This window comes from Homarus americanus, unplaced genomic scaffold (assembly GCF_018991925.1).
Source record: "Homarus americanus isolate GMGI-L3 unplaced genomic scaffold, GMGI_Hamer_2.0 scaffold40841, whole genome shotgun sequence".
NCBI lineage: Eukaryota > Metazoa > Arthropoda > Malacostraca > Decapoda > Nephropidae > Homarus > Homarus americanus.
Window position 1 is genome coordinate 825,232 of NW_024739413.1, and position 13,883 is coordinate 839,114.

The following is a 13,883-nucleotide window of genomic DNA, read 5'->3' on the forward strand; positions in this document are numbered from 1 at the left end:
TAAAGACGAAAGATGAAAAACTGACATAAAAAGTAAGCGATGCAAGAAATGGATAATGGGAGATAATAAACAGAACGAGGGAGAGAGGGACAGGAACGAAGGATTGGTATATTGATGGAGTACAATTAAATAGAAGTGGAGATAGAGAGATGGAGGAGATAAACAAGAGACAAAACAAATAGGAAGATAACTACGTGTATAGTTAGGTTAGGTTAGGTTAGGTTGGGTTAGGTTAAGTCAGGTTAGGTTAGGTTAGGTTAGGTTAGCGTTGTTTGGTCATTAGGTGAAATAAACTGGGTGCTAATAATTCATATGATCTATTTACTTAAAAACACAATATCAACAGTACTTAAAACTACTTATTATACTTAAGAGAGGTTTATGTTGATATAATCCTCCTACTTAAAGACTTCTCCTCCACTTAAAACACAACACAACAGTACTTTACATAATTAACTTACAAAGATGCATGTTAAAATATATATCATTAACTCGTAACTCAACATTATTGCTCTTACACATCACGAGAGGTAATAGATAAGTAATAGATGAAAAGTTTACTGTTCACGATAAGTAACAGATGAGGATGTGGTGTTGTCATACTTCATGGTGTGGTCAGGACTCCAAGCAACAAAACCTAACCTAATGTAACGTTAACCTAACCTAACCTAACCTGGGCTAAAACAGGCGAAATAAACAGTGAAAGGGTGTTTGTGGTGTAGGATTTAACACAGGTATAGGGCGGTGATGCTCCAAGTCCTCAGGTATCATCAAGGTGTGAGTCGAGGTGTTGTGTGCCTCTCTCTCTCTCTCTCTCTCTGATCAGGATAACAGGGGGTTCGAATTTTACGGATTTGACAATTGATGAGTTCGATTTCAACGGATTCAGCTTTGGGTTCGACTGTTATGGGCTTGGTTTTAGGTTCGACTTTAGCTGGTTCGGTTTTGGGTTCGACTTTAGCTGGTTCGGTTTTGGGTTCGACTTCAACTAGTTTAACTATTACGGGTTCGACTCCTCGTTCATCAGGGTTTCGAGGGAAGGAAGAGGAGAGGTAGGGAGGTGAGAGAGGGAAGAGGAGAAGTGAGGAGGAGAGTGAAGGAAGAGAAAAGTAGTAGGGAGGTGAGAGAAGGAAAATAAATAAGGAGAAAGAGGGAAAGAAGAGAAAAATGTAGACAAGAAGAAGGATAAGAAGACGATGATGATGATGAGGAGGAAAAACAATAATAAAAACAAATATTGATCTCTTTTTTTCTTCTTCTTTTTCTTATTCTTGTCGACATTTCCTGACAGCTGTTAATTGGTATTATTGTTGACGGAGAGACTTAAGCTGCTGGGTCATAATTAAGTTGTCATGTACATATATATTTCTTTAATATTATACACTCGCATGATAGCTAAATAAACTAATATATATATGTTTATATTATTTTCTTCACTGTAACAATACGGGATAATAAACTCTGTGGTGCTTATATATTATTGAGTTGCATAAGTTAATGTAAATGATAAAATAAAATAGTATTGGTTAATATTGTGGGTGGGAGTGGAGGAACCTTGGGAGTGTACACACCTGTCTCGTGTGTGTGTGTGTGTGTGTGTGTGTGTGTGTTTAAGTGTATTGTGTAGGTGTGTCTCTTAAAGTATGTTGTGTAAGTGTATAGCAGTGTCTCTCATGAAACGGGTTTTGTAAGTGTATAAGTACAGTGTGTCTTGTGACTGTGTAGCAAAACGGGTGTTGTCTTTGTGAGTGATAGTGGTAGTAAAGAGTGTGATAAAGTGTGTTGTGTGTGTGTAGCATAGTGTCATAATTCCGTTGGTGAGAGATTTTCTGTGGGCTGGAGTGGGTGACATAGACACTTAGAAAGTGTCTCGTTGAAGACCGCGACCATAGGTCGTCCACAGAACGATTACACACACACTCAAACACACAAAACCACCTCAACATACTGACATAAGCAGAAGGTAAGTCCTCCTATATAATGTCTATGCATTAATGACGAACAACTGCCGTTAATTACGCTAATAAAATGCGATCCCTTTGTGCGTGGCTCTCTAGAGACGCGCCACCATCACCACCGCCCATCAACTGCCAGGGAACAATCCTCACTACTGCTCCTAATCTCTCTAATCTACTGTCATCCCCCGCCTTGTTGCCATTCCTACCTCTCCCTCACCCTCACCACGCAGGGAAAATCACCCTAAGCGAGGGGCGTCATAAGCGCCAGAGTTATAGGATCTAACCCCACGGCTGACAGATCGAACTCCAACAGAAGAGAATCAAATCCGCTGTGATGAGTTTGGGATCAGGTTACCTTGTTTAGAGAGGGTGCTGGGGAGGGCGGAGTTTCGCGGCTCTGTATTTCCGCGACGGTGGGCGAGTAGTGGAATATGAAGGCGACTGAATTTATATGAGAAAAGATCGTTATTTCTCGGGTTATTACGTTAAAATGAGGCCAAATTATAAGCGAGTTAGTCCCACAACAGTTATAAATCTGCGGTTGAGCGGGAGATGCTCGTTAAGTGGAGTGTTGACACAGAGCTCGTAGTGTTTGTTTAAGTAACCAAGCCGTGGAGCCTTGTCGCGGGCGTGGAGTGCCGACTTTGGTGGCGGCTCTTGGCGGCACTCACAGCCACTCACTCACGCCACTAATGCCACCTGATGAGCTGGAGGAGGTGCCAACACGGTGAAGGTGGCCGCAGGGAAGGGGAAGGTGTAGCCTCCCTCACCCGCCATGGCCTGCTGGTGATGGCTACCTTTACCCGCTACGGACCGGACATCATTTAAAATAGACACATTAACTCCCGCTACTTATACAGAGAGTTTATTTCACATCATATACTGTATTACCTTTATATCATTATATATTAGATACTTTAATAACCAGATACACGAAATCGACGTTAATGAAAGTAAATAACGCTATTTTTCTCAGATAATATCCAGTACTTAAAAATAATACAAAAATATCATGACCCTGAACCTATAGCGTATACAAGTATATTTAATATAGGTGGAAGTGAAGCCAGACTATATAATACACCATATAATAACACGAGGAGTATAATAGAGACGTGGCCAGGACTTCATGGACGAGTGTTTTCTTTTATATTTAAGACATACTAAAAGACACATATCTCATCCATGGTGTTGTAGGCGAGAAAGTTACACCTGAGCTTCTCGTCCGTAAAATACATTAAGGGAAGGTAACATGGCAGACACAGGAGCGAGGAGAATAAATGTTGAAGGTGTGAGGGTCTTGGAAGGTTAATGGCATACACGTCTAAAGTTCCACGACCAGAGGAGATAAAATTAGAAATGTTTTTGAGTGTGGTAGCCATGACTAGTGGTGGAGGTGGTAGAGGTGATGGTGGTGGTGGAGGAGGTGGTGGTGGCGGAGGACTAGGTGGTAGTGGAGGGAGACGGTGGTGGTGAAGGAGGTAGTGGTGGTGGAGGACGAAGTAGCGGTGGAGGAGGAGGAGGAGGAGGAGGTGTAGGTGTACAGTATAGCTGTAGGTAAAATAAATTTGTTAAGAGTGATTTTGTAGTGAAATATTTAGAGGTTTAGAATAAATTTGTTGGGTTATAACCAAATGAATAACCAAGACAAATTTTGGAGTGAAAGATTACCGGATTGAAATAAATATTTTTAGTCGTATCTTAACGTCAGCTAAATAAATATTTTAAAATTGGAAGCTAGCGGAGGTATTATTTTGAGTGAGGGAGTGGGAGGGAGGGAGGGAGGAGAGGGATTTTAGGGAATGTAGGGGTCCCGTGGGAGGTAAGGGGGGTGGGGGAGGGGGCTCGGCTGGTAGTTAGTTTGGTCTCTTCATTACCTCGAGGGGCCCAGGAAAACAAGCTGTCAACCAGTATTTCCGGGCGACCAAGTGACACACCCGGGCAGTTGGTGGTGTGTTGGCTCTCTCTCTCTCATCACACGTACACAGTCATCATACACACAGATACATACACGCAGCCATCATACACATATACTCTCTCTTGTACACCCACAGAGGGAGTGCATGGTCGTCAGTGTTTATGTGGTGTTCCTTTATCGTAAATAGACAGCAGTAATCTCCTTACTAGATATAATTTGTAATTTCGATTGGCCAGTTAGTGCAGTTACTGACCATCATTTAAGGCCTCGAGTCTAAGATGGATTTGTGTTTTATTCAATATAATTTAACTACGGTAATATATCTTGGCCAAACCACATATGTGTATATTTTGCGTATATAAACCACAGATGTTTGTTACTTATATAAACAAATAGATGTGTATATATTATGTGCATATATATATATATATATATATATATATATATATATATATATATATATATATATATATATATATATATATATATATATATATATATACACACCACTCCACAGGTGTGTCGATGTTGCGAATGTAAACTAAATATACAACCTACTGATCCAAGTCAGAAAATATAATACGTAATTTAATCTTCTCACATATACTATATATATATATATATATATATATATATATATATATATATATATATATATATATATATATATATATATATATATATATCTGCAAAGAGCAATACTTATTACTTAACTTCCTGACCTGTTTAACAACCCAGTGAAAATATACACTGATGATGCAGGTGTTATAATGACCTTGCGATTCGTAGTAATTTATTGATAATAACAGCGATGAGTTGTTGATGATGATACTGGGGTGAACGAGAGCAGCTGTGAGCGTCGTGGTGGTGGTGTGATAAGCGGTACATAAACACGTCCAGTAGATGGATGTCCAGCCCGAGACGTGTGAAGGGAACATGGCGGCCGACTCAAGTGTAAACACTGGCATGGAGGAACAAATGTGGATGTGTTTAACGTTCTCCAGGATAAACATTTGTCATAAACAAATTAATATAACATAAATTGATAGCAATAACTGATGTATATAGAAAAAAAAATGTCAAAACAGAGATATACCAAAATTTTCTAGTTATGTAGCCTTTATGAGTCTGACGAGCAATGACCAGAAGTTTATATATGAATTTCAATATATTACCCAAAGTTTATCCACAAGTTATTTAAGATCGACCTTATCAGCTTTTACTGACCCACGCCTAGTTTATTCAATCATCTTGACCTTTGACCTTTATTTCCCTCTCAAACATGACATGACCCGGAGAACGTCAGAACCAATCACCATCAGGAGTGTGAAGTGGGTGCGATCGTGCTGGCGTTATCAGAGTTACCTTGCAGAGACAGACAGACAGACAGACAGGCGGATGGAACTGACTAAACAGCCAACTAACTAACCCGGGTATAGTGAGTGAGGGTGAATGGCCTAGCTAGGATGAGTCATGTGTGAAGGGGCTGGCTGGCTGGCACTGGCGTTATCGGATAGCCTGGGTACCTGTGCTCTATCAACAAGATACAATCAATTAAACCGAAACTGCCAGTGGTGGAGTGTCTGGCTGTGTTGAGTGGCCAGGCTCTCTCTCTCTCTCTCTCTCTCTCTCTCTCTCTCTCTCTCTCTCTCTCTCTCTCTCTCTCTCTCTCTCTCTCTCTCTCTCTCTCTCTCTCTCTCGAACCAACGTCTCCTCGTCCAGGTCTCCGTCATAGTAGAGGAGAGAGAACACAGGAGATAAAAAAGAGAACTCACATACACACTTATCGTCCAAACCAGAGAGAAGAGATGAAGCGCAGAGTGAAAGAGACGATAAGAATAACTAGTAGAAATATGTACAATCGCGATGAAATGTTCGCCGAAAATCCCCAGCCAGTATTGAGTTTCTATACCTTAACACGTAGATGGCGCTCTTCTCCACTGTGACTGTAATGTATAGGTCAATTTTAGGTCCCGTTTGAGCTGTACTGTTGATGTGAACTATTAAGCCTTCCGAAAACACACTATAAAATCACTATAAAGCCGTAATAAATTCTACATTTGTATCTTGTTCCATATTACACGATGAAACAATGTAATTTATTATATCTCAGAATATGAAAAGTAGAATTATCAATAGATGAATCAAATAACATAAATTAACAAACATAATTCTTAATGGTTAGTGATATATTAATACTGTTATGTTAAAATGTTCAATATCCGACAACAATGATTTTTTTTTTTTACATATGAATACAAGTGGTTATTATACACGTGTTGATCATTGTAATACTATATGTTATAACCAGACTGGAAGTATTTGGAGTCTTGGTGAGTTTATGTTATTAATCCCTAACTTCGGAAGAATAAATAATATACGCTTGATGTGAGTGAAAGTAAGACAATACGTGTGTGTGTGTGTGTGTGTGTGTGTGTGTGTGTGTGTGTGTGTGCGTGTGTGTGCGTGCGTGTGTGTGTGTGTCGCTTCATTCTTGCTTATTTGTATCTTTTTTGTTAATTCAGCACCAACAATACTGGCTCAATTACAACCTCCAGGTACGGATGCAGCTATAGGTACAGATAAAGGTACATATTCAGGTGAACAGTTACAAATACCGGTATTCATTACAAAGCTACAGTACAGATACAAATACCTATAGAACAGCAGGTACAAGATGATGGGGAATAATTATCTTAGACACAAACAAGACACACCTTCTGGGAATTACTTGCAGGGAAGAAAGGAACCAAGGGTGTATGGGGGTGGGTGGGGTGTGGAGATGGGAACGTACTAGGGGGTGTAGGTGTGGGAGGGGTGTGTGGAGGGAGGGAGAAACGAAAGGGGGGGTGTGGGGGAAAGAGATTATGGGTGTGGGGAGGGGGGAGAAAAGAGGAAGGGGGAGTGGGGGTGTGGGAGGGAGGAGAGAGAGGAAGGGGGAGTAGGGGTATGAGAGGGATGGAAAGATGGAGTGGTTTGGTGGGGTGGGAGGGAGGGATAGATGAAGGAGTGGTTTTGAGTGGGGTGGGAGGGAGGAAGATGAGTGGTTTGAGTGGGGTGGGAGGAGGGATAGATGGAAGGAGTGTGGTATGAGTGGGGTGGGAGGAGGGAAAGATGAAGGAGTGGTTTGAGTGGGGGTGGGGAGGAGGAAAAGATGGAAGAAGTGGTTTGAGTGGGGGTGGGAGGGAGGGAAAAGATGAAGGAGTGGTTTGAGTGGGAGGAGAGGGGAGGTGTGGGGGGAGGGAAGAAGGGTGGGACAGCTAACTTGATTATTTGAGATTAATCGTCGATGTTTCTCTCATGACACGTGTACTCTCCCTCCCTCCCTCCCTTCCTACACCCTTGCTCCCTCCCTCCTTTCCACCTACCACACCACTTCCTCGACTTCCCTCCCTCCATCCTTCGCCTGAGAGCTTGTGTGATAATAGAGTTAGTGTGTGTGTTGTTCCTAGGGTAGCGTAATGTGATGGGGGTAATGTTTATAATCAAATTTTTGCAGCCTTCCCCCCCCACTCTCTCTCTCTCTCTCTCTCTTTATTTTTTATCGTCTTGTTCCTCTTCTCCCCTTATTCCTGTCTCATATTTTCCCCTTTAATCTTTCCTTATTCTCCCTCACCCTCTCTTTTATAGCTTCTCTTTTGTTTCTTCGTATCCGTCCTTCTCTCATCTCCTCTCTGGTGTAACTTTATCTTTTCTTTTTCACTGTTTCATCTTCTAAACAATAATAATAATATTATTATTATTGTTATTATTATTATTATTATTATTATTATTATTATTATTATTATTATTATTATTATTATTATTATTATTATTATTATTATTATTATTATTATTTTTATTATTGTTGTTGTTGTTTCACTTTTATAAAGTATTAGTAGCAGTATTTATGTATTATAACTATTTTATTTTATTTTTCATAATATTTGTTTAGTTATTCGTTGTTATTCAGGAAGTTGGTACTGTTTCTGTACTATTAGTTGTTATTAATTTTTTAAATTCATATATATATATATATATATATATATATATATATATATATATATATATATATATATATATATATATATATATATATATATATATATATATAAAGACTATTAGTAGGTATTATTATTGCTTCGTTCACCTCTTGCTTGTTATTTTCCCTCAACGTTTCACTATCAACAATGCTTTTAAAAAATAGGAAATCGAGGATTTAAATTTTCGCAAATTAAAATTAAACTTTATAATTATTTTGTGTCTCATATTTTAAAACCGTCGCTATTATTAAGTAAATGCTCTCTTTTTCTGTGTAATGAGACGATGAAAAACAGAGATTTCGGAAAATTGTCTTCTTTTTTATAAATATATTTTCCGTGTAGGTGAAATTTGAGAAATTCTGGGTTAAGGTGACCAGCTTTTATGATCAAACACGGAATCATAAAACCTGGTGTTGGCAGAGAGGACAGTAGGTGTGACTTGTGTGTGACTGTACACTTCACCCGGCCCACCACCGTACACAAGGTGGCAGGAGCGACCATGGCGATGTTTGACGACGGTGGCGGCAATGCCGGCCGCGGCGGGCGGCAGGAGAGGCATGGCGTGCGGCATGTGCAGGGAGGGGGAGGAGGCGTGGGTCACGCGACACCACAACCAGCGCCTGATATAACGTGATATCAAACCCTCACATCCTCCCCTTCCTGCCCCCAGTGCCAGATGTATCCTGTGTCACCCATGCTGGGTGTCAAGTATACCCACTATCACACATGGCCATTGCTGCCTACGTCCAGTGTCACCTGTACTCTGTGTCACCAATATCGGTTGTCAGCTATAGCCCGTGACACCAACACTTGGTTGCAGCAACATCGGGCATTAGGAGTGGGCGTGGAAGCCCCGGGGGATCCTGCCTGTAAGCAACACGTGGTGGCACCCTCGAGTTTACTGGCACTAAGAGAGATTTACTCGTGTCCCCTGGCACTGGCACCCGCAGGGTAAAAGGTCATAAGGTCGTTCATAAAGGTCAGAAGATAGTCGTAAACGCGGCACTAGGAGAGGCAGCCTGAGACACATCATACACTACACACTGAGACAACTCTCGTCAGATACTAACCCAATTATGATAAATTCTTAGTTGTTTACTTCCCTTAACCAGACTCTGTGGTGGACAAAGGTCGCTGCATAACAAGTAGTATAACCCCACAAAAACCACCTGATCTGTGTACAGCGCCATCCTCTTCCTTTATTTTTCGAGATTATGTATAGAAGCACGTATAGGGTACTTACTACAAACGTCGCCCTCACACACACACAGCACCGTGCCCACATGGAACCCCTAATCTGAAACTTCTGTTAGTTAATACCACAAGATTCATTACTTTTCATTATATTAATTCAGAGAAGACTGTACAGATAAAGATACAGTTATAACAACACACAACTAATACTCAGGATCACTGTACATAATTATGACGCCACTTACAGAATATTGGTTGGTGGGTCAACTAACACACACAAAGACTTTCATAATACGAAATTAATAGAACACTGACGAAAGAAATAATTCGCCATACATATACATTATTCATTAAGTCATTTGTTTGCTTATGTATCATTCATTTATTCACTTGTTTATGATGGGTTCTTTTTACAACATTCTTAACCTTCTTTTCATCAACTACAACTGGTTCAATCTTTGCTGAGGCTTGGTTAGAATGTTGTTTGGTTAGTCGTCATTCTCAGTTGTTCCCGGCATTAACGTTTGTCTTCTAGTAGGTGTTGAGGCATGGGGGGGCAGTGGTTAATGTTGTAGTTGTACTCAAGGGGTTAAGTCATCGTATTCGGGGAGTTCAGTCATTTAATGCAGGGAGTTAAGTCACCGTCCTCAAGGGGTTAAGTCACCGCCCTCAAGGGGTTAAGTCACCGTCATCAAGGGGTTAAGTCACCGCCCTCAAGGGGTTAAGTCACCGTCATCAAGGGGTTAAGACAAGAGACAAGTACTCGGACGACATTACGGCTTCAGAGCACGACGTAGAGCCTTGTTGACATTCACGTCACAGTTGTCACCAGGCAGGGAGGGAAGCTGGTCCCTGCCGAATATTTCATGAAGGGATGACGCTCCTTAGTGTGTGTGTGTGTGTGTGTGTGTGACTGATGTCCCTCACCATCCCACGAAGAGCACCAACAATCTGTCTCACCACCTACAGTGCACCACGCTGACGAGGCGGTACACTGATGTGGACTTTTATTCAGAATACTCCTGGGTGTAGTGTGTTGTGGTCCCTCTAGTGTCATTCATCCAGGTGGGAGGATTTCACCGTGGGCGTGTAATGTAGCAGTTACGTGATGTAATGGGTGGGTGTGGGTGGGTGGGCGGGCTGGTGGGAGGGCGTGGGGAGCGTCAGCTGGTGAGATTGGAAGGTATTGTTTAGTTTTTTTCCCGACCCGAGTGTTAAATGTTGGGATATTTTTTGGCCTTATCTTGCTAGGCCTCACCATTTCTGATCTGTCGACCCTAACCTAACCAATTCCAACCCAAACTAACCCAACCCAGCTTAACTTAACCAAACCCATCGTAACTTAAAACCCAACCTAATCTAACCGAACTCCAACCCAACTTGACTTAACCCAACCCAACCTATACGTAACCTAACCTAACCTTACCTTTCCTAGTATAACCACATCCAACCTAATGTAGTATTACCTTACCTTTTCCCCTCTTCCTCCTCCAGCTTTCCCTTCCTTCCTCCCTCCCTCCATCCATCCCTCACTCCCCCTCTCTCTCTCCCTCTCCCTTTCTCTCGCTCTCCCTCCCTCCCTCCCTCACAGGCCAGACACACGCTACACGGGTAACTGCCCACCTGGGAGCTACCCCTCCGCTTTGTTACTGATTAAAGTGATGCTTTGGGGGAGGTGTGTGTGTGTGTGTGTGTGTGTGTGTGTGTGTGTGTGTGTGTGTGTGTGTGTGTGTGTGTGTGTGTGTGTGTGTGTGTGTGTGTGTGTGTGTGTGTGTGTGTGTGTGTGTGTGTGTGTGTGTGTGTGTGTGTGTGTGTGTGTGTGTGTGTGTGTGTGTGTGTGTGTGTGTGTGTGTGTGTGTGTGTGTGTGTGTGTGTGTGTGTGTGTGTGTGTGTGTGTGTGTGTGTGTGTGTGTGTGTGTGTGTGTGTGTGTGTGTGTGTGTGTGTGTGTGTGTGTGTGTGTGTGTGTGTGTGTGTGTGTGTGTGTGTGTGTGTGTGTGTGTGTGTGTGTGTGTGTGTGTGTGTGTGTGTGTGTGTGTGTGCAGGGGTGTGTGTGTGTGTGTGTGTGTAAAGAGGAGAGAGGGAGAGGAGAGGGGTAAGAGTGTATACCCAATGGAATGCTAAGAGAGAGGAGAGAGATGAGAGGGAGAACGAGAAGTGACTGAAATACGTAAATAAGAAACAAAATCTAAGAAAAGGAAATGCATTAAAGGTGTAACACAGTAGAGGTTAAATTGTATCCATCTTTATCCATCAATTTTCAGGTGTAAGAGGAAGGAGGAATACCTAGATGGATTATAGAGAAGTTATGATATTGTGTTAGGCTCCCAAGCTTGATGGGACGACCTCATCCCCAGCTTGTGGTTCATCTTGAAGTCACCTTCCCCTTAATTGTGTCTGCCAATGGTAGATGTATGTAGCCTGCCAATGTTGTAAACCCTCACTTGGTGTTTGCTAGTTGTGTATGACTAAATTACCATCATCACCACCCCAGGCCGGGCCACCGTCACAGTCACTATCACCAGGCCGGGCCATAGTCACCAGGCCAGGCCACCGTCACCATCACCAGACCGGGCCACCGTCACCAGGCCAGGCCACCGTCACCATCCCCAGGCCGGGCCACCGTCACCAGCCATTGCCGGGCGGGACGGGACAGTAATACGGACAGATCACCGCCGCCCCAGACTAATGCACCAGTAATGGTTGACGTAATGTGATTGTGCTAGTGCTCGTCCCCTCGTCACTCTGAGGGGACGAGGGGCGCTGGAGTGGGGGGGAGAGGGGTGCTGGAGTGGGGGGAGAGGGGCGCTTGAGGAGGGGGAGAGGGAACTAGAGGATGAGGATTGGAGGGAGGAGACTCCAAGAAATTAGAGGGGAAAAGGGTGGAGGAAGAGGAGGAAATGGATGGTGAATATGAAGATGGATAATTATGTATGAGAGGTAGAGCTAAGTTCCCTTCCCTTCTTATTTCTCTCTCTCCTTCCTTCCTTCCTTCCTTCCTTCCTTCCTTACCAGTACTAAAAGGATTCCTCCACACCTAACCCCCCCCCTCTGCATATACCTCTCCAATGCACTAGAAATTCTCTTCAACCCTTTGTTTATCGTTCCTCCTATCTTCTTCCTCCCCTTTCTTTACCCTTCCTCATCTTCTTTCCTTCGTCCCCCTTTTCCCCCCTTTTCTCACATTCCTCTTTTTCTTCCTCTCCGTCTCTTTCTTCCCCTTCCTCACCCTTCCTCTCTCCCTCCCTCACCCTTTCTTGGTTGAATAGTTTTACCCCCCCCCCACCTCCCCCCTTACATTATTTTCTCCCTTAGCCAGCAGGGGAGGGCCAGCGTCACACCCTCGCCCCCCTGGCCCTGCTGGGCTATGTTTGCAATCTGGTGTGCTAGTCTCACACACAACCTCCTGCTGACTTCCCCTTCTGACACCCTCCCTTCCCTACAGACACCTCTCCTTCTCAGGACACCTCCCTTCCTCTACGGACACCCCTCCTCCCCTACAGACACCCCCACCCCCCCTTCTGACACCCCTTCTGATACCCTCCCTTGCTGACACCCCTCACCTCACCTCCTGCTGACACCCCCTCCCCCTGACAGAAAACAAAAGACGATTAGAGGTGGAGTAATGGTGATGAAACAGCCGTCCTGTGGAGAATTGATGTGCGGAGTATACAAACACCATTCTCTTGAACCTTCGTCAGCACGAGCATTTACCAGCGCCTGGCTTTCTCCTTTAAGTAGCTATGTGAAGATTATCTATACACAGGAATAACGTTTCTTGCCATAAAATCTTCGCCAGCACGAGCGTTCACCAGTGCCTATCTTCCTCCTCGAAATAACCGTGTGGAGATTACTTGTATTGAAAAGGCGATTCATTCAAACCTTCGCCAGCACGAGCGATCACGAATGCCTGAATTATATCCTTCAAGTAGCCGTGCATGTGGAGGGCATCTACCCAGTATACCAAAGATCCGTATCATAAACCATATGGAAGCTTTAGCCAGACGAACGTTAGACCGCCTCCTGCCAGCACTAGCAGAAGAAATATGCAGCTCTTGCTTGACTTTATTGTTCGAGTTGTTTAATAGTGTGAGGAAAGGAAGTAAAGAATAAGAAAGAGAGCGATAAATTAATTAGGAAGGTAAGAAAGAAAGAAAAGAGAAAAGAAGGTAAAAGAGAGTTAAAAAAATAGTAAGAAGGGAAAAGTGAGAAAGAAAGATAGTCAAAATAAAGTAAAATGAAAAGAAAACCGAAAGGAAGAATTAGGTAAGAAAGACTATGTATGAAATAAATAAATAGATAGAGAGAGACTAGGTAATAAGTCAGCTAAATCACACACACACACACACACACACACACAGTATGTGTATGTTTATGCGTGTTGTGTATATGTGTGCACTTGTGTGTGTGTTTATGTACAGTATGTGTATCTTCGCTTATATGTACGTATATGTATGAATACGCTTGGGTGTATGTATCCTCGCTTGTATGTACGTATATGTATGAATACACTTGGATGTATGTGTTTGTATGGATGTAATAATTTTCTTGGATATATCGGTATATGTGTACACGTTTTTCCTCAAATTAGAACGAAGATAATTTGAAATAATCGAAGTCCACGGGAATGGCTGTCCACGTTTCACTCACCGCTCTGCTGCTGTACCTAAGAACTTTTTTAAATTCTACCTGGTGGCTTAGTTTTTTTAACCTCACTTGGAAATATCACGTCAGAGGCCACTTTGGGTAATTTTTACGTATAGGGGTTTTTGTGTAAGGCTTTTGGGGGGATT

At 42.7% G+C, this 13,883-nt stretch overlaps 1 protein-coding gene across 1 annotated transcript in view; it reads left to right on the forward strand.

Annotated features, from left to right (window-relative positions):
• Positions 1-8,397: 8,397 nt before the first annotated feature.
• Positions 8,398-13,883, forward strand: part of LOC121874733 (neurobeachin-like) — a 52,799-nt gene continuing 47,313 nt past the window's right edge. The window contains exons 1-2 of the mRNA XM_042379011.1: positions 8,398-8,458; positions 8,687-8,849. Of these exons, the coding sequence (XP_042234945.1) occupies positions 8,398-8,458; positions 8,687-8,849 (224 nt within the window). The remainder of the gene's footprint in view (positions 8,459-8,686; positions 8,850-13,883) is intronic.